General features: G+C 37.2%; 1 protein-coding gene across 4 annotated transcripts in view; it reads left to right on the plus strand.

The window, feature by feature from the left end:
- LOC121858630 (transmembrane protein 131-like) overlaps positions 1-19,742 on the plus strand; it is a 40,747-nt gene extending 21,005 nt beyond the window's left edge. For all 4 annotated transcript variants that reach the window (XM_042355151.1, XM_042355153.1, XM_042355150.1 and 1 more), the window contains 22 exons: positions 1,024-1,107; positions 1,478-1,601; positions 2,116-2,229; positions 2,509-2,631; positions 2,856-3,019; positions 3,594-3,777; positions 4,176-4,284; positions 5,393-5,545; positions 6,063-6,268; positions 6,878-7,048; positions 7,485-7,709; positions 8,514-8,705; positions 8,910-9,138; positions 9,322-9,491; positions 9,688-9,872; positions 10,680-10,920; positions 11,984-12,188; positions 12,536-13,767; positions 14,176-14,514; positions 14,831-15,037; positions 16,376-16,772; positions 17,966-19,742. In XM_042355151.1, the coding sequence (XP_042211085.1) occupies positions 1,024-1,107; positions 1,478-1,601; positions 2,116-2,229; positions 2,509-2,631; positions 2,856-3,019; positions 3,594-3,777; positions 4,176-4,284; positions 5,393-5,545; positions 6,063-6,268; positions 6,878-7,048; positions 7,485-7,709; positions 8,514-8,705; positions 8,910-9,138; positions 9,322-9,491; positions 9,688-9,872; positions 10,680-10,920; positions 11,984-12,188; positions 12,536-13,767; positions 14,176-14,514; positions 14,831-15,037; positions 16,376-16,772; positions 17,966-18,333 (5,422 nt within the window). In that variant the 3' untranslated portion in view covers positions 18,334-19,742. The remainder of the gene's footprint in view (positions 1-1,023; positions 1,108-1,477; positions 1,602-2,115; positions 2,230-2,508; positions 2,632-2,855; positions 3,020-3,593; positions 3,778-4,175; positions 4,285-5,392; positions 5,546-6,062; positions 6,269-6,877; positions 7,049-7,484; positions 7,710-8,513; positions 8,706-8,909; positions 9,139-9,321; positions 9,492-9,687; positions 9,873-10,679; positions 10,921-11,983; positions 12,189-12,535; positions 13,768-14,175; positions 14,515-14,830; positions 15,038-16,375; positions 16,773-17,965) is intronic.
- The last annotated feature ends 336 nt before the right edge of the window (positions 19,743-20,078 follow it).

Raw genomic sequence — 20,078 nt, forward strand, 5'->3', positions numbered from 1 at the left:
TAATGTTTGGTTTAAGTTTCTGTCAAGAGTATTGGCATTTTATCAATGAATAATGTTTGAAGTCTAAGTTTTATTTGTGTTAAGGTTTAGTTTTAAGTTTTATTTGAGAGTAATGGTAAGCCAAGTAATAAATGAAGATTGTATTAATGAAAGGAAAAATCGTAAGTTTGTGTGAAGATATTATAAACTTTTTAGAGAACTTTACTCAGATCAAATATAATTTTTTTGTACCGAGAAAATACTGTATTGTAAGTGTAAAGTACAGGTACTGTATCACTCGCTCCAAAGGTTATCTTTACCGGGGTGGTCCAATGAATTTCATAATGAATACTGACTCCTGTTGTCTCGGTAGGTGTTCAGAAGCCTCCGTCCATTGTGTCATATTGTCTCTCATAAAATTGTAAAGATATTTTTTGTGCGAGTGTTACAGTAATTACCTAGTGGTGAAGTAGTACTGTACACTGTGTTAATATAGTATTGTACTGTATTCTACTCTACTCTACTATACTTTACTCTATTCTATTTTGCTCTACTTGGCTCTACTCTACTCTATTCTGCTCTACTGTATTAATAAATGTACAGTGTAGATTTAAGTGTAAACTCCAGGTACAATACAGTACAGTACAGTAATTCCCATATGGCAGCTGTACCTGTATCACAAAAGTCTTTGTTTAACTTAGACATTTATAAAGAAATAATCTGTACCATATGCCTCAAATTACTGTAGTTAAATTAATTGAATTTCAGTTTACAGTACAGTATACAGTGTACTACCCCTAGAGAATGCAGAATATATTGCCTTTTAAATAGGAAAGATGTTAGGACTGTTGAACCCTGAATTGTATTGGTTCTTCAGATTTTTTTTTACAGTAGTTATGGCTTCTTTTCTATTTATGAAAGATCAATTTACTCTTTTTACGGAACACTTATGCCTGTAGGTGTAGTGAGTCTCGGATGATGATGATGTTATAATGTGTTGTGTTGTTATTAATTCCCAATGAATGCATTTTTTTTCTCTTACAGATATGGGGACATTGTTGACGATAAGGGGGTCCCTTCAAAAAATTATATTGTTTTCGATCCTCCACATTTAGATTTTAAAGAACAGTAAGTATAACTTTTTTCTGTGTGTTTACAATAATTAATTATATATATATATATATATATATATATATATATATATATATATATATATATATATATATATATATATATATATATATATATATATATATATATATATATATATATATATATATATATATATATATATATATATATATATATATATATATATATATATATATATATATATATATACACACATGTGTGTGTGTGTGTTACAACTGGAGTATTGGAATTAATGCGTCAGACTCTGTGTTATATGTGACAATGTAGTGCGAGAGGATTAAGTTAGGTGTTGGGTGTCTGAGGTGAAGGCCATCACACTGAGCCGCACCTTCACTTGTTTCCTCAGTCCAACAGGGATGCCCCTTATGCGGAAAGTAGTGGTGCAGAACAGCAGCCCAGAAAACAGTGTGCAGCTCCACTCATTATCGGGCAACACACTCCACTTCCACTGTACCTTTTTCCAAGATAAGGTCAGTTATGGAAGCTTCTCTTAGTTTATTTACATTAGTTATCTAGAATTATTTTATGCAGATAATTGAACAGTTACTGGGAGCACCTGAAGATTAAACACCCTAGTGCTAACCTAACCCCCACCCCCTCCTAGGTAGCATAAGGTAGCATCAGGTGAAATAAGCTGGGGGGCTAATCTTCAGGTGATCCATTTATTGTACTGTACAGGTATATATAGGATTCACAAATGTACCTCTAGTTGACAAAAGTTATACTGTAGTCTTGTTGACAATACTTTATACAAAACTTTTCATTCATATCATTAATGAAATATTTGAGGAATGCCTCCAGAAATATATTTTCTCATGGTTGTGAGTAATGCAGTAAATCACAGATGTCAAATATGTTTTAAACTTATAAATATTTTGACCATTAACATTTTGCTACAGTTCACTTAAATGTACAATACGACGTATGATACAAGAGTGTATTCTACGGTGTATTATGAAGCTAACGTTCGGTGTGGTCTACCAGGTAGTGTTACCGGGCGGGAACACCTCCTTCGATGTGGTGTTTTTGGGCAGGGAGGAAGGCCTCATAGAAAACACTATCTTTATACACACCTCCATAGGCACATACAAATATGGGGTACGTATGTCTTCGTCTCGTGTACTTTATTACTCAAGTACCGTCCTGGTTGAACATTTAGTGGCAGAGATATTCAGTGTCTTTTTAGAACTACTGTACTGTATATCATATTTGCCCTTTTAAATCATATTTCTTGTATTTAAAATTTCATGTTCAAAGTTATTACTGGCAACTTATTTTGTTTAGGAGTAGATTATATTAAATAAAATTGACTTTGTGTTGAGATATACAATGTTGTACAGTTGTATATGTGATACTAATCTCTCTTGTATTTTATAGGTACGAGCAGTGGGAACAGGGAACCCCTACAGACTGAGGCCGCTGGTAGGGGTTCGCATGCCTCTAAACTCCTCATACTCCCCCTTAATCCAGCTGCACAATCCACATCCACATTCCCTACAGGTGAGTGGCTGGCAGCTGATTGGCTACAACAAACTTGCCTACTGTCCTAAGGATTGGGGGTTTGAGTCACACAGCTGTTAATGTGCACAAGAACATAAAATTTCTGTGTATGATTTTCACCGTCCATACAACTAACTTCCACTGTTTAAGATATGAAGAGGAACAACCTGGAGTCTATAAAGCAATACTGTAATAATAATCGGTCTCCCCCCCCCCCTCCCCAGATCACAGAGATGTACAGCACTGGGGGGGACCTCCACCTTGAGCTGCTGTCCGGTACACAAGAAGGTCAGAAGAACGTGTGGAACATCCCGCCCTACCACACCCGGGCGCTGATGAGAGCCAATTTTGTTGCCCGTAGAGAGAACAACCACACTGCTTATGTCAGGTGTGTGTCACGGTAGACCTTCAAGTGTCGTAAGAGACTACAGTATGCTTAGATATTTTTAAAAAATTCATCATGCACGACTTAATTTTACATGACGAAGGAGTGCGGCAGCAGAGGAGACACAAGCGGATGTCGGGAATTTTACTCGACGTGTGTTTAGACCTTAACCACTTTTGTACGGGGTCCTCTCTGTGCCGAATAAGATATTAAAACTGGCATCCCTGTAGTGAAGGGGTCAACGGTCTTCACAGGAACACATGTCAAGAGTAGAATTCCCAGCGTGTTTCCTCTGCTCTCTACCTCACTCCCATCTGTCCAGGTGAGTTATATTTACTTACTAAATTATGACTACAGTGAAACCTCTATATAGTGCACTCTTCTCTCCATGTAATCTGTTCGATGGGGGTCTTACGTCTCACAGACCCTCAATATAATGGACAGTCCTCTCCATATAGTCCATTAAGTAGCGGTTTCACTGTATAGAACGATTGAAAATTGTAATGTGTTCAATAAATAATATACGTGTATGTCTCTCTCCTGATAGTTTGTCATCAGTCGCTTCCTCCCTTGACAGAATCGTGACCAGCGAGACGGACAGTGACTACCTTGTGGTACCGGTAGAGGTGGAGGTCTCCGGTCAGCCTGGCCTCTTCTGTCCACACGACGGCCTCCATTTTGGTCTCCGCACCCCACACGATCCTCCTTCGTCGCTTCCCTTACACCTCCTCAATTCTGCCCACAAGCACATACACATTCAAGTAAGTCTCTCATCATGTGCGGTGGTGTGTTGGGGTCGTATTTTGAAATGCATGAATAGATTTGCACTGTACAGCCACTCAAATGTGTATTTAATGTACATGTGAGGTCCTGAAATCCTGTATGTATGTTAATTGGATGTATGTTACCTGATGTATATTAACAAGGTAAACATTAAGCCGCCAACACTGATAGTATATTATATATTAAGAATCTTTATTGGTGTACTGGACTGTAGTGAAGTTGGTGCCTTGGTGGGGTGTAAGTGGGCCACAGCACCTGAGCTGTTGGTATCTCATGTTTCCTTTCTCAGGTAGCATTAGTATGCAGAGTTGCTCAGTGGATAAATTATACACTCGGTGACTGTGCTCAAGATTGTAAGGAAATTCATTACTTTCAGAATGTGATAACGACTCCGGTGAATGATGCAATAACGATTGACTTTAAGCCAATGAAGATACCGCCTGGAACAGTGCGACCAACACAAGTAGCGACTGTAACCTTCGATCGTTAGTGTTTTGTTGCTCTACTGTTTTGTTATATATATAATGTATGTACTGTATACTACATTTTTATTACAGTATATGTATATATGTACAATCAAAAACAAAAGTCATGTCGAGGTTTTATCCCAAGATTAAATATAACTCGTGAAACATAATGAGAGCCCCCTACCACAAGGCAGAGCGCACCAAAAGTTTAGTCCTTCGGCATATGTTTTCACCAAATTTCACAACACGACTTTTGTCTTTCATTGTACACTGCACTGTTTTGTTGTACTGTACTGTATATGTATGTTCACTGCACTCATTTGTTATGTATACTGTACAGTATATGTAATTACACCAGTGGATCACCTTGCCAGAATATAATAATTTTATGTGTTAATACAACACCCTTACTGGGCACCACAACAGTACCTTCACCTCTAAACCTGGTTAAGTGTTTGCTGATTTTATTATATGTATTCTGTTGATCCACTCATTAATATTTTAGCTGAAATTATGGTACAAGGAGCTAAAAATATGCATCTGACCATCATAGGTGTTCAGGTGTGTCTTGTAAAACACACCATCAAATCTAGACCTGCCCTGATTGGCTTGTAAACAGACCATCAAATCTAGACCTGCCCTGATTGGCTTGTAAACAGACCATCAAATCTAGACCTGCCCTGATTGGCTTGTAAAATACACCATCATATCGAGACATGCCCTGGTTGGCTATTTATTGGAAAGTATGTGGCCACTGATTGGTGCTCTCATGCCAAGATGTAATAGAAGGCTACTATCCACTGGCTCTCTCAGTTGCAGTAAACAAAACTAACCATTTAAGACACTTGCCGTCACATGCTCTCTGCCTTCTGCTTGTGTATCATTCATCTATGTCGTGACACATACACACTGTTGTTCATTTGACATACAAAACCATCAGTTCCTTTTATTAGTAGGTTGTATTATTTATTTATTTATTTTTTTACAAACATAGGAATTGTTTGAGAGATGTTGTGCTCAATGAAAATCTGTTCTTGGTCATATATATGACTGTTGAAATTTATATAAATCCTAAGAATACACAACTTAAGTTATACATGTACTAATACTCTCCAAATCTCAACAGCTTCAAAAGTGACAAGTGGCAAGAAAATCTCGGGGAAGATCCTGATTAAAAGTAAAGTATCGGCTTATAAGCTGAGTGTTCCCTATACAGTCGACCTCCTCCAGGGGGCTCTGCTCTATAACACCTCCATCACAAAATTTTACACCGGTGCAGGTGAGAACATTTCCTGTGGTTTTTTATGTTAAAATGTCCTTTAGAATGTTAAAAGTTTGCATTTGTAAACATTTTATCATGATGCAGTACAAACCCTAGTAGAAACTTAATGTAATAATCTTTATTAGTAAAACTGGTGGTCATGTCATGTGATGGCTGCCAACAATGGGTCTTGGATATATTATAGATGTACCAAAGTGTTTTGTTGTAATGATGAGGTTTCCACATACTGTAGTTGTGTTAACTAGTTTACACCTGTAGTACTTTAAATTCACAGGATCTCCAAACATTGCCTTGTTATTATTGTTGTGCACTGTGTCTTATTTATTACCCCTTCAAACCTTTACCTTCCATGAATGAGGATAATCACAAACACACAGTCATTCTCCCTTCATTCATTGCCATTCATTTATTTTTGTTACTGTAATAGACGTGTTCTCCCTCATCTATCCGTCCAACTTTATTTAAAAAGTATGTACAGTTGAGCCTTTACTAAACACTGCTTCCATTTTCACAGATATTGGATCTTCTGAAGCACAATCGGGAGTATCTTTCGGGACGGTGGCAGGTGTTGTGGCCGCAGCGGGAGGTGGAGTGGGCGGGGGAGGTGGCACAAGCAACCCCAGCAGTGAACCTCGCAACCTCACCCTCACCAATACGTTTCCCTGCCCGGTTGTCATATATAACCTGACCCTTCCTGACGAGGCCAAGAAGCATTTTGAGGTACAGTTTAGTTGTATATAATTAATGGCGAGTGATTTTCTGATTTTGATATGTAAGGACAATGATATATATGGGAGATTATAGCTTAAAATTCATTGTAATTGGAAGTACTGTATGAGCTGTACCTCAGAGTGTCCAAAAATAATTAATTGAAGTCCGGTACATAGAAGCTTTACTGAAAATGAATAAAATAAATAATTATATAAAATGCATTTCCCTTAAAACAAGTTGTACTACTGGTGGTATACGCAGTTTTAACAAGATACTGTAGTGTGTTTGTTAAAACCTTGAGTAGTGGAACTATAGTCATCTCAGTGGCCATAAAACAATAATAATGATGATCATTAACTTAGGAACACTCCAGTTATTTCACCTAATGATTAAACAACCTAATATTAAATGGGAGGATAGGGTGGTTGAGGTTAGGTTAAGTTAGGCAGGTTAAGTTAGGGTGTTTAATCATCTGGTGAAATAAGCAGAGGTTTTCTACTCTTCATGAAGGCTAAGGTAATTGAAGTACTAGAATTCAGTTTTATTCTACAAAGTATAAAAGAAAACTAATAATAGTTGACTATCTGTAGTAATGCTAATAGAATATCTTATTTTTAGATTGGCTGGGACGGTCCAGTGGTTGTACAGGAGGGACAAAGTGCACATGTGGCGACCCTGCAGCTGCTCAGTGTCGGCACAGACGCCCGCCTCTCCACTGCCATCACTGTACACACCAACATTACCACTATCAAAATTCCATTACGGGCATATAATGGCAAGCTCACGAAGGTAGGAGCTTCTTGACTCGCTTTGTTTATGGTGTATTTATTCATTTCATGACATGCTGCACATAAGATGACCATTGAAGCTTAAAGAAATTCCCCTAAGACTAGAGGTTATTTTATAGACCAAATGTAAAATGTGAACATTTAATAATTGACAGCAAGTAAGGAGAGTGTCACCTGGCATTCTCTGTTCATCTAGGAACCATTGTGTTTTGGTTTTAGTCCAGTATTGTGTTATTATTGTCTGTGAAGTGTTCAAACTAAACACATCCTGGTGTTGGCACCAGTGTGGCATCTTGAATAGAAAAAGTGCTATTACTTCACTCAATTTGATTTATTCTTGATTTAAGAAAACTAGGGGTTGGGAAGGCTATTTTCAGGTGATTCATTAGATCGATTCTGTAAAATCTCATATGAAAGTTTTTGTTTTGTCTTTTCAGTACATTCCTCCGGTTGGTGGCGACTCTTGGTTAGACTTTGGCACGCTAGGCATGGGAGACCATCGTGATATATATTTTTATGTTATTAATGAGAATCCTGTGGAACTTCGGCTACGGGGCTGGGGGTCAAACTTAACAAGGAGTGCAGTGGAGCTCATGGGTGTGGAAGAAGGAAATGTGACAACAATAAAAAACCGTAACAACATGACCTACGCTTCTAAAAGTGTGAGTACTGCGTGTGATGAAAATATCTCTTTCGCTCTCTCTCTCTCTCTCTCTCTCAAAACACACAAGTCACTGTGCAACTTCGTTATCCCAGTCACTTTAAACAGAATATACCAGTCCATGGCCCAATAAGAATATACTTAAACAGTATCAGTGAACTTCCCATTAGCCAGAATAATTGGTGCAGAGCAGTTCCAGGTTTGAGAGGTTTCCTGGTATTGAAACAAATTTTCTTATCTCTGGAATAAATCACACATCCCCAGAATTTTTCCCGTCATTGGTGAATGTTATGCATAAGACTGCAGTCAGACAGACGCAGAGCTGTAGTTATTTATGCAAACACTACTGTACACATACAATATATTGTAAATAAACAAAGTATACTACTGTATACTCTTTACTGTACTCACTAGCAGATGCTGTCGTCTTAAGCTTGTAATGCTGGTAGGCCAAATGGTACTATGATGATAGAGGATGATGATCTGCTTTTATCCTTTAGCATCTACTGTAGCAGGTGTTGTTAACTGCCACTTCCCTCTCCCTCCATGCACTGTATACTGTACATACACCCTCTACACACTAGCCTACAGTAGGCATACACTGTCCTCTCTCTAAATAATGTTAATGTAATAATTCAAAATCTGAGCTCCCTCTACTAGTCCCGTCAGTAACCCGGCCTCAGAGATCTTGTTCCAGTGTCCCTGCCATCTCTGTGTGCCTCAGCGTATCTGTCATTCTCTTCCTCCATTAGAATTCTTAATGTAATGAACAATTATTGATATATCTTTTTATTTGCCATTGCAGTTATTTTTGAAGCCCAACCACTATGCAGCGTTCAGAATTGGTGTTCTGACCCCTGACACCGAGGGTATATTTATTGCCGAGTCATTCGTCCAGACACAGTTTGAGCAAATCAAGATTCCCTTTCGATTACGCACAGCTGACGGCTCACTCAGTGTGGTACCAAACACGCTAATATTCATTAATGCTTTTCCAGTAAGTATTAACACTTGTTATGTTTATTGTAACATTTATCAAGCCAAATGTTGATGATATCATTTCCTGGTAGCCCATAAATACTTCTACTTACAGTCCAGGTACAGCATCCTTAACCTTCACTATTGAAACTCGAAGAGTGAATTGATATAGATACATTATATATTTCTTATGTTTTACTGATTTTTTGCTCTCGTCTTTCAGGGAAAAATTTCTCATCAAAATTTACACATACTATCTACATTTGGTCATCCAATGACTGTAAAAGAAGTGAAGCCTCTACCATCAGACACGAGGTTTTCATACGAGCCAAGTCAGAGTTCTCCGTCAACTTTACAACCTGGACACAAGAGTCATATTGGGAGGTTGGTGTTTGACCCCAAGGTTGAATGTGGCACTGAGTGTTACACTGGCTTCCCACTCTCAGGCAAAGGTGAGAAATTCTTTTCGCTCTACTGTATAAATTACTGGCATCCCATTTTCAGGCAAAGGGCTGGAAAAACTCACGTAAAACATATGTAGCTGATGTTTTTTAAACAGTTGAATTTTTATGATCATCTAATCCTAATTATATAGAATTACATTGCAGTACTGACATAATTAATATAATTTACAGCCGGTCAGCAATGGGTGAATACACTGTCTTTAACGTCACACGTGGCAGACACCGACACCAATTTATACTCAACATTACGAAGTCGTTATCTCAATCTATCTGCTGCAATCTTCAATACCTCAATAGTTCTTCACACATCGGAGGTTCATGGCTTCCACTTCACTGCTCAGGTCAGAACTGGACCTCCAGAATTTCTGTATGTCTACAAAATATTTATGAACATTGAAGAAAGTAATGAATGTCACATCATTTGGAGTACAGTATTGGCTAGATTTATTTGTCTCAAGTGAAATTACTATTTGGGTGAGATACATATTTCCATTTTTATGATAAGGAAGTTTGATTTCTTTTTCTGTATCCTCTCAGGCTGCACTCAATTGGCCTGTTTTGTGTTACCCTCAACACCTGACTTTCCCCTTAACACAAGTGCTCAACACAAGTATCCATGATGTGTTTGTGGAGAACCCAGCGAGTGTTCCTGTAGTGGCCCAGATACTGCTGCTGCATCACTACCCCGCCACACAGCAGCTCCTCTCTATCATACACCATCAGTGAGTTCCTCGTAATCACTTCTTTTAGCAGGTCCTTCGTCGGGCTTGGATGGTGACTTATTCTGGCACATTGACTTACACTGTCTGCATTTCCTTCTGGCCAATCATTTTGTTTCCCTAGGAATTTTTTTATCTGTTTTCATTATACTTTTGTGTATGTCTGTTGTGTTTTACGGAGAAGAATTTATCTTAAAAGTTTAAGAATTTAACGGAAGAGAATATTTGTTGAAAGTACATGTAAAATATTGGTAATGATGAATGCAAAAAAACCCACAAGAATGATTTGTTTCTTTTTCTCTTGAGTTTATTAGTGGTTGTGTCTGGTAAATCATCTCCCAGTGGCCTTCATAAACTGGTATTTTACTATTTCTCTTATTATGTTCCTAAATTTATCTTAACTTACCGGTAACACCTTGATACTTATGAACTCTTTCCATAGTACTGTGTATGTTAGCCGTGATACCACCTCATTATCATCATTGTTTTACGGTCATTTTCCACACATGTATTGGTTAGCCATGATTAACGTGGTGTAAGTGAAATATGGAAACGTGAAGTAATTTGTAGTAATGTGAAAAGGAATTTATATGTGCAAAAGTCATTCTGCAAATTGTAAATGTATATAAAGATGTTAAAACAAATTGGTGTTGTATACTATATGTTGGGGTACAAAATGGAAATGGAAATTTTTTTTCAAGTTCTGTAAAAAGTTATTCTGTATGTCAGATCTTTACAATTATTTCCTCCAGAATGATTATTGTATGTCCATATTCAAGTCAATAATATATATATACCTCGCTTTGACAGGTTACCAAATGGACACACGCTCTTGAACGAGGAAGGTAGTGGAGGAGGGAATTCAAACGACGTCTTCACCCTGGTAGATGCTGATAGTGTGGGAGGTGGAGGGACTAGAGGGGGCACAATGCCACCACCAGCCCCAGAGATAACAAGTGGTCTGGCTCAACATCGTAGGACTCTGGAGGAACAGTTCAAGACTCGGGTTGCAAAAGACAGTATTGCCATAATCCTCGAACCTGGAGTGAAGGTGAGATGAAATAATTATTTTGATATTTAAACGTGTTGTTGGCTTCGGCATGAAAATTTACAGTTCATCATTTTGGAAAGATATTTACAGATCTTTGTACATTTAACCGTTCTGCACTCAACTGTAAATGAGTTCATTATTGGGTACACTTGCTGAGGGGGAGCACCTGGACCAGCATCTGCTCACACTATATCATAGCAGCAAGAGGCTGTGTGAAAGAAAAAATCCTATTACGTACAGTTTTATATTTTAATTCTGTGCAGTACAGTAGTGGAGTGCTTGGGGAATAGGGATGTGAGAGTTTGTTAATTTACACTGTACAGTGAGGGAAATCCTGACTTAACTAAAGTGTACATTGTATATCATATATCTCACTGCATTCACAAGTAAATAATCTTTAAACTGTGGTATAATACATCGAACTTGAGTAATGTATGGAAAGTAGGATAGAGTGAAAAAAAAAGAAGAATTAACAGAGTCAAAACTGTAGAGACATAATAAGTTTGAATGTGTGTGATAGATCCAGCAGTGTTGATGTGTGTTTGTGATGATCGTGAGGCTTGCGAGTAACTTGTCAAGAACAGTGCGCCAGAACCGGCTCATTCTAACTTCAGTATAATATTGTTTTAAATTACACCGTTTCACATATCCGTTGAGACATTGTTACATAACTATTTGACAAATTTCATAACCGAATGACAGACACATATCAAATGTGACAATCTAAAATAACTGTTGGTGGTATGTCGTTCTCCAATTGTTACATTCTCAAACTATATGTAGACTGTCGGTTTATTGTTCACGTCTGTCAACTTCATAACTTATGTCAATCATTTCCGTTAGCGTGAACGAACAGTTAATTTAGATTGTCATTCGATATGTGTTCTGTCATTCGGTTATGAAATTTGTCAAATAGTTATGTAACAATTTCAATGGATATGTGAAAAGGTGTACTGCAGTAACTTTTAAAATGTGATGGATAATATATGGACAGCCTGTATGTTTTGTGTTGATGCAATTGAGGACTTTTAGTCATTGGATTTAAAAGACAATTTCTTTTTAGGTTAAAGTAAGACTCTCCTTCACACCACCTGATGAAAAGTTACATTCAACTGTGCTATTGGTACGAAACAACCTGACAGTTATAGATGCCATGCTGGTACAAGGTCGAGGAGGAAGAGGATTTCTAAAATTTGGCAATCGCAAGCCAGGGTCACCCATGCCTCTTGCCTTCAACATTGGGGCCAAACACTTAAAAGACTGTGATAGTAAGTAAATTTCATTATTTCTTTTATCTGTCAACTCCTATTTGAGTAAATTATGATTTTTCTCTTCTCATTTCCAAAGTGTTGACCTCTATGTGATGGTAACTTAAGAGTGAACAAGTTAGGTTAGGATGTTAGTATGGTGGTCATGGTCTATGAGTACATAGTAGTGAATAACGTAACACTGATCTAAGGATTGAGTCTAGGAGTATTAATTGGGTCTGAAGACTTTAATGTGTGCTTTAACTACATTAGTTTGTTATCAGAGTTTGACTATTCATTCAAAATTAATGAAATTATGTAAGAGAGTTTTACTCAGTTGTGGGTATATTTCTTTTCTATTATTTCAGATGCCAGAAGCTCAAAATACTATCAACCCAACTTTACAGTGAAGCGTTCATTTATGGCGCGCAACACTGGGGAACTGCCCGTCCAGGTGTGGGGCTTCAACATAAATGACTTACCTTGTGAGGGGTACGGGTTTAAGGTTCTCAACTGTGAAGGATTTCAGCTGGCCCCAAATGGTAGTCACAAGGTTGATATTGCGTTCACTCCAGACTTCACGCTCTCCAAGATACAACAACGGCTAATCATTCACACCAGTTTAGGATTGATAGGAGGACTGGACGAAGGGATGGTTTTGGTTACTAAAGACGAGCCAGGGAGAGTTGAATACTCTCTGGTCGCTACAGTACCGACCCAGCTGTTGGCAGAATGTGGAGCAGCTGTACCGAGACCAACATGGGAGCCACTTCTTTATTATGCTGTTCTGCCCCTAATGGTTGCCATGTTGGTTGGAGCAGTAATTCTCTCTGCCCTAGAAGCTGACCATATTCTCAAGACGACAATAATAGCCATGACCACCTCGTTACCAGCTAATGGACACACGCCGGGCTTTGACAAAAGTAAAGTATTCGACCTGAGGACCATAACCCACATAGACTCCAAAAATATGTCTGTCAAAAATGGCTATGCCAATGGCCACGCTCACATAGAAAACATAAAGAACAATAGTCCACTGAACACAAATACTAATAACAAGAAATCGTCATCAATGTCGCCCCTTGGTGAGGTAATGACCAATGGGAGGAAGCCGTGCTCAGGAGCCAATAGTAAAAAAATAGGCAACAATCAGATCACAAATTCTAGTACAAAGCCAAAGTATCTAAAACAGTCAGATAATAAGTCATGTCAGTCTGTTGCAGATACTTTCTCTGGTATCTCTGATAATCCTGCCACACAAAATCAAAGTAAAAATAGCAAAGGAAAAGGAAATAATGCTAAAGGAAACAATAGAAGTTTAGAATCCATGTCTTGGGCCAGATTTTTTCAGAGAGCCGTTGGTAAGAAGGAAGACAGCAACACAGAAACAAGTGATTCTTCAAATGGTAAGAAGTTTCTGAATAGTAATAACAGAGATGATTCTTCTGTGCTGAAGCAAAGTGTAGGTACAGAAACTGACCTGCACATTGTCGAAACATATCCTAAATTAAGAAGACGCATGAAACAAAGCAATGAAGAAGAAACTTCATCAACTACTACTGAGAGTTCAAATACTGACGACTTATCAATTAGTGAACGGGTAAGTAATTATTGTTATAAGCAGGTAAATGATGTGGTAATGAAAGTGTAATGACTGAATGGAAAGTTGATGATAATGATCTAAGTTTTGTGACAGGAAAAATGGCTCCTAGTAAAAGTAGGACTATGTCACTGATGTTTAATTATTACTCTATTGGTCAGTGTTTTCATGAATGAAGTAGGAAAAGATGAGAGCTAGAGTAACCCTTATCTGGCGGCAATCAACAGTGGAAGTTTGCATTACATTAGCTTGAGGATCATTAAAATTACTTTATTTTATGTACAGTAATAAGCATTTAGAAGTAGCACTGAGTGTTTACTTATATAAATACCATACATTACTCTTGTTACTGCCTAATAAGGAAATAACATTGATGTTTGTTTATATACATTGTACATCTCTTGCCAGGATACACCAATAAGTAAATCATCGGACATGACCTCATCTAGTCAGAGTGGGAAAACTTCCAAGAAAAGGAGCGGTAAAAGCAAAAATTCCATCAGTAAAAGCCCCAATAGTCAAGGGTCTCGCTCATCGTCGAACCAAAATGAAGATAATTCTGGTTTTGAAATCAGTACAAAGGTGAAAGGGCTGAAAAGATGTAAGGATCCCAGCGGGCGGAATTTCGGAGGCGATATCTTTCAACCCAACACGCTGGAGCTGCCGTACACCCTCAAACCCTTACGAAATAGAGAATCTGACCGAGAGAAGGACAGTCAAAAAACTCCCAGAGCAAATATTATTAAAGTAAGTCTTCCCTCAACTGTTCTTCTCCTCCATTACTTACAGTATACTACTGTATTGTTGACGTTTTACTAAATGTCTTGGATCATAGGGAAAAACACTGATTGTACTGCTGTATAACTTGCTGAGCTTAAGCAGTGTACTGTATGTGTAAGACTGAGTGGAGAGTGGCGATGGTTGTCTTAATTGTAATTCCAAATTTTGATAAGAAAGAAGGTACTTGTACAGTAGTAAAGATACTTACGGTAGGTGTAGTACTTCAAGGGTATCACTGACCAGTTTAGGGAAAATATCAATGGTACTTTTGTGTGTACTGCAGAGTACTGACTCAATTGAGAGTGTGGGCAGCGGCCGGTCTTCACCAACTCCAAACTGGGAAGAAGCACGGCAAACGTCAACAGATAGCCTGTCAGACCTGCCAACGCCCACCTTCACAGCAACACATCCAAAACCTCAATCTCAACCCCAGCCATTGGCTCCAAGAGAGTCCTCATACTCAGCTATACTGTTAGGAACAGATAAACAGGTGAGAAGACTCCTTTCATCGTAATCAATGTTGCAGTGCCAATTTTTAAGGTGCAGGAGCTGTCAAAATAATTTGTTTCCTAAACCGTGTATATATATATATATATATATATATATATATATATATATATATATATATATATATATATATATATATATATATATATATATATATATATATATATATATATATATATATATATATATATATATATATATATATATATATATATATATTGTCAATAGCAAGAGAAACAATTGAGTGTAAATGAGGCAGAAAGTCAAACCAGCAACCTGGGACTTAGTCACAATTATCGTGATGCCATATGGCAGCAGGGTCAACCATTAGACAACACATTATGCTTCCTAGTGCGAACTCTAGCATGATTATATTCAAATTAATCGCTATCTTATAAGAATTCCAGCAATGTAAATTATATTCTCCCCGGCCACTTCTGTGACATTTTATACGAAAATCAATCTAAAGAATATAAATAAACAAATAAATACTTCACTAGACCTTCGGCACCAGCTGTCAAACATGTCACTGTCACCTCCCCTCCCTCCCTCTTCCTCTCCCAGCCAGGGTTTGGTGGTTTTAAGTTTTTATCTTATATAATATCACAGACTAAAGTTAGGAGAATATAATTTGCATTGCTAGAATACTTGCAAGACAGCGAATAATTTGAATATAAACGTAATATATTTTACACAAAAGATAAAAAAATTTGCCATTTGTAATTAGAAATAAAATTCGTATGTCTTATGCGAACAATAGCATGTTTGTATTCAAATTAATCACTATCTTATAAGAATTCCAGCAATGTTAATTATATTCGCCCAGGTCAGTTTAGTGACATTTTATGATAGAAAAACTTAGTCACTCTTAAGGGCAGATAGATAAATAAGCACTAGACCTTGGCATCAACTATCAAATGTATCCCCCAATCTTCCCAGCGAGTAAACAGACCATTTTGCATCCCTTAATTTTAGCTGTGTTGATTTATGAGTGTTTCTTTTAACATAATACAACAAAAAACAATGTTTTGTTTATTCTAGGAGATGGACTGAGGTGCATCTGGGTAGACTGTCAATCATTTTAGTATTTTGTGTTTCTCTCAAGTACCAAACTAAATTATTCCATTGAAACAACACTTCGATTTAGTGTTAAAGCACTTCTCATGGAACGTGTATCTCCCGTTATATCGACGTTCTACTGTACTTGATCTACTTTATTGTGTTTTTCACCCATAAAAATTAAAATCTGTAACCTTCTCTTTTTTTTCTAGTAATTAAAAAAAATGCAAGAAAATTTCTAACAAAATTCATACCTTTTCAGAAAGCTAAAGTGACACCATTTGCCAAAGTTCCACCAGAGGTAAAGATGGTTGACAAACCTCTGGGTGTGATAGGCCAGAAGGTGAATAATACCAACAACAATAACATGGGCACTCAGCGTGGGGCGCCCAGTCCTGCAACAAGTGTGGCTGTTTCCTCTATGTCCTCCTCTCCACTCTTCACCATATCTGACAATAATTTTTCTCACCGCCCGAAGGAAGATCCTTATTCACGTAGTTTATACAGCAACTATGTGGAGTGTGGGTCACTGACTGCTAGTCAAACAGGCAACAGCATCCACTCCTGGGACCCCAAGACACTGACTGCTCCAACCTTGAGACCACCACCTGGGTTAACTCAGTCACATGATACACCACACAGACACAGCTCTCTTTCAGGTGGGTTTGATATTTTGTACTACAAAACTTTCTCACTTTTTTATATATTTTTGTTTTTCTGTTTAGTGGGATTTTCATTTACAGCTGTGTGGGTAAGTAGAAACTTTATAAGAATACTTTAATTTGGGGACTACAGGGGATCCCCGGGTTACAGACGGGTTCTGTTTCCGAGTATGTTCGTAAGTCGGATTTGTACGTAAGTTGGAACACATGCTATATGCATACCGTACGTACAAACAATGTTGAAATTCCCAATACATCATAGCCTAAGTCCTTATATACAGTACATCTAAAATCAATTAATTTATAATAAAAAAGAAATAGAATGACAAAATACATTTAAAAAAGGAAAAAATAAGTCATCAGGTAAATAAAATACTGTAAATTTCAAGTTTAACCCGTTCATATTGGCAGGCATTCATAAGTTGGGGACTTCCTGTATATGATGACTAGCCACCCCAGCTTATTTCACTTGATTAAACATCCTAACAGTACCTGGGAGCTTAGGTTAGGTTAATTTTTTGTTTAGGTTAAGTTAATTTAACATATAGATTAAGTTAGCTTTAGGGTGTGTAATCATTAAGTGAAATAAGCTTGTACAGTACAGTAGTGGTATTCCTTATATTATGATCCAATTTTTTAAATATGTTTTTCAGATGTGAAGAAGTACCACAGCCAGTGATATTTTTCATGTTGATCATAACTAACCATTATCACAGTTAAGGAAACAGTTGTACCTGTACATGTGCTCTTCTTCTCTAACTTGTCATTCAGCAAGGTTGTCAAATCTTACCCTAATCCCACCCACCATATCAACATTTTATTACACTACTTTACTGTATTAGCCATTGCACAGTGTTACACTTCAGTGAGATGAAACTGCTCCATTCTAATAACAAACAAGTCAAAAATTTTCAAGTATAACTTAGGGTAATGAACTGTTTCAGGGTTTTTCTGTCACTATTCTGGGTATGTGTTTTTCTTGCAACATCATCATCTACTGTATTTTGCCCATTCTTGAATTTCTGTTTCTTTTGGTTCACTTGAGCTCAGAGGTTGCAGTGCCAGGTAGATTCATTCATTGTCTAATTGAATCTCTGATGGATTAATGTGGATTATCAGATGCTTTTATTCTCTGGTCAAGGTGTAAGAAGGGAAAAATTTTATAAGTTGAATTTATTTGACCCTTCCAGAGGATGAATGGCCTCGTTACTGCCATTCACAAGTTGGAGGTTCGCTGTGGCCTGACGGAAGTGGTTATCATCACGACGGAATAAGTCTCAACTCTGGCAATGCTCCTGCACCAAGTTTATGGGACTCCCTATCAAACATCTGGTCGCCACCCTTCTGGTCGTCAAATCAAGGGTCTTCTCCCCAGTCAACACCTCCATCACCTTGGGGCACAACCCTCTCCCAGGCACCAGTTAATGATGCTAGTGGTGCTGTATCAAAGGGACTCGGCTTTGATCCCTTTTGTTCCGTCGGTAACATTTGGTCTGCACCGACGGGCCACGCGACTGGTGACTTATGGGCGCCGCCAACTTCCAAAAAGGACGTTTAAGCTGATGTACATTGTGCATTACTTGTACATCCTTCCCGATCATGATGCACACTACATCTAAAAGAACAAACACGAAAAGGAAATTTTCATCTTTTGATTTTTTTACGCTTCAATAAGAAAGATAATAATAATGAGCAGGCCTCTGTGCATTATCTTTAATGGTATGGTGTGTTTCCAGTATTTTTTTTTTTTTAATAAAATTGTCTTTTAATTTTTATAGTCTAATGGAATGCAATTCCATTTTAGTCTAGGAAGGCCTTTTACTTAATGGTACATATTTGTTCTTTGATATAAAGTTTTATTTGGAAGGGCAACTGTTATCTGTGGTCCATGACAGGTAAATTACACATTTAATAATTATGTTTATCTCATTAAATGAGAAAATATAAGTAAGATACAGACACACAAATATGCGCTAAAGTGCATAGTATTTTACCAAAGGAATTTATATTGATTTGTCCTTTTTAATTAAATATTGTAACTGAAAATCAGTTGTGTAATTTTGTTTTTGTAAAGGAACTACTCACCTGTTTTATTTAATTACAAAATGATGGAAGTTTTATCTTTTGTAATGATTGACAATTTTAGTTTCAACTGTTCTCATATGGAGTGAAGAATTTTTTTTAACATTTATTGCAATCTTCGTGCCATATTGAAAGATTATGTTTGCTATATGCAATCACTGCTGGTTGTGTGCAGAGCAGATTAGGGTTTACTCAGCCATGCCATTGCTATTATGAATCAATGAATTGATTGACTTTGATTGAAATTATTTCAATCTCTTTTTGAAAATTATTCACATGTTTATGATATTATCTGCCTCAAAAAAACAAAACAATGTTTTGGAAAATATGGTGGAGGCAATTTTCAGGTCTGTGTTGTTGTTCAGCCCATCCTGGTAGTCAGTATTTCAGAGGTGGCGGAGGTACAGTCAACAGAGGAAGGGACCGACCACACCTCGCTTGACTAGGCATTTGGTTCAGTCCATCTTGATTATAGAACCTAGTTCTTTATATATATATATATATATATATATATATATATATATATATATATATATATATATATATATATATATATATATATATATATATATATATATATATATATATATATATATATATATATATATATATATATATATATATATATATATATAAAGTTTTTATATTCATGTACAAGACACAAGGCCTGTGAAAGGAAGCAATTGGTCACCTTACCTTGACTGTACCTAGAGCCTAGTAATCCAACCAGTATTGTGTGTTCTCCCACTCTCAGTATTTGATTATACTCACAGATATGGAAACCCCATAATAATTCTAGTTTCCTACTATCAAGAACTCGAGACTGAGCAGATTGTCAGACATACCAAGAGTGTTTTTGATGGACAAATAAAATGATGAATTGAGTATTTACTATTTTTTTTACCTTAATGGCTCTTACTGTGAAGCTGAGTCCCAGAGTTCCCACAGTAAGACTTACAGATAACAGCGTAAGATGTTGACTAAACTGATATTCTCACATTTGGAATTGGACTGAGGGAGTGAGAGACACCCTATCCAGTATCCATGCAAGAGAAATACAGTAATCTTACTGGCTGTACACTTTGAGTTGGCCACCTTAACCCTCCAACAGAACATTTAAAAGTTAAGAGGAGCAAAAGTTTTTCTCTGGTCTGTGCTGAAGCCAAAGGGAAGTTCTTGTAAACCCTTTCTTGCCTCACCTTTGGGACTGAGATTTGCCAC

The sequence above is a fragment of the Homarus americanus genome, unplaced genomic scaffold (genome assembly GCF_018991925.1).
Source record: "Homarus americanus isolate GMGI-L3 unplaced genomic scaffold, GMGI_Hamer_2.0 scaffold74, whole genome shotgun sequence".
NCBI lineage: Eukaryota > Metazoa > Arthropoda > Malacostraca > Decapoda > Nephropidae > Homarus > Homarus americanus.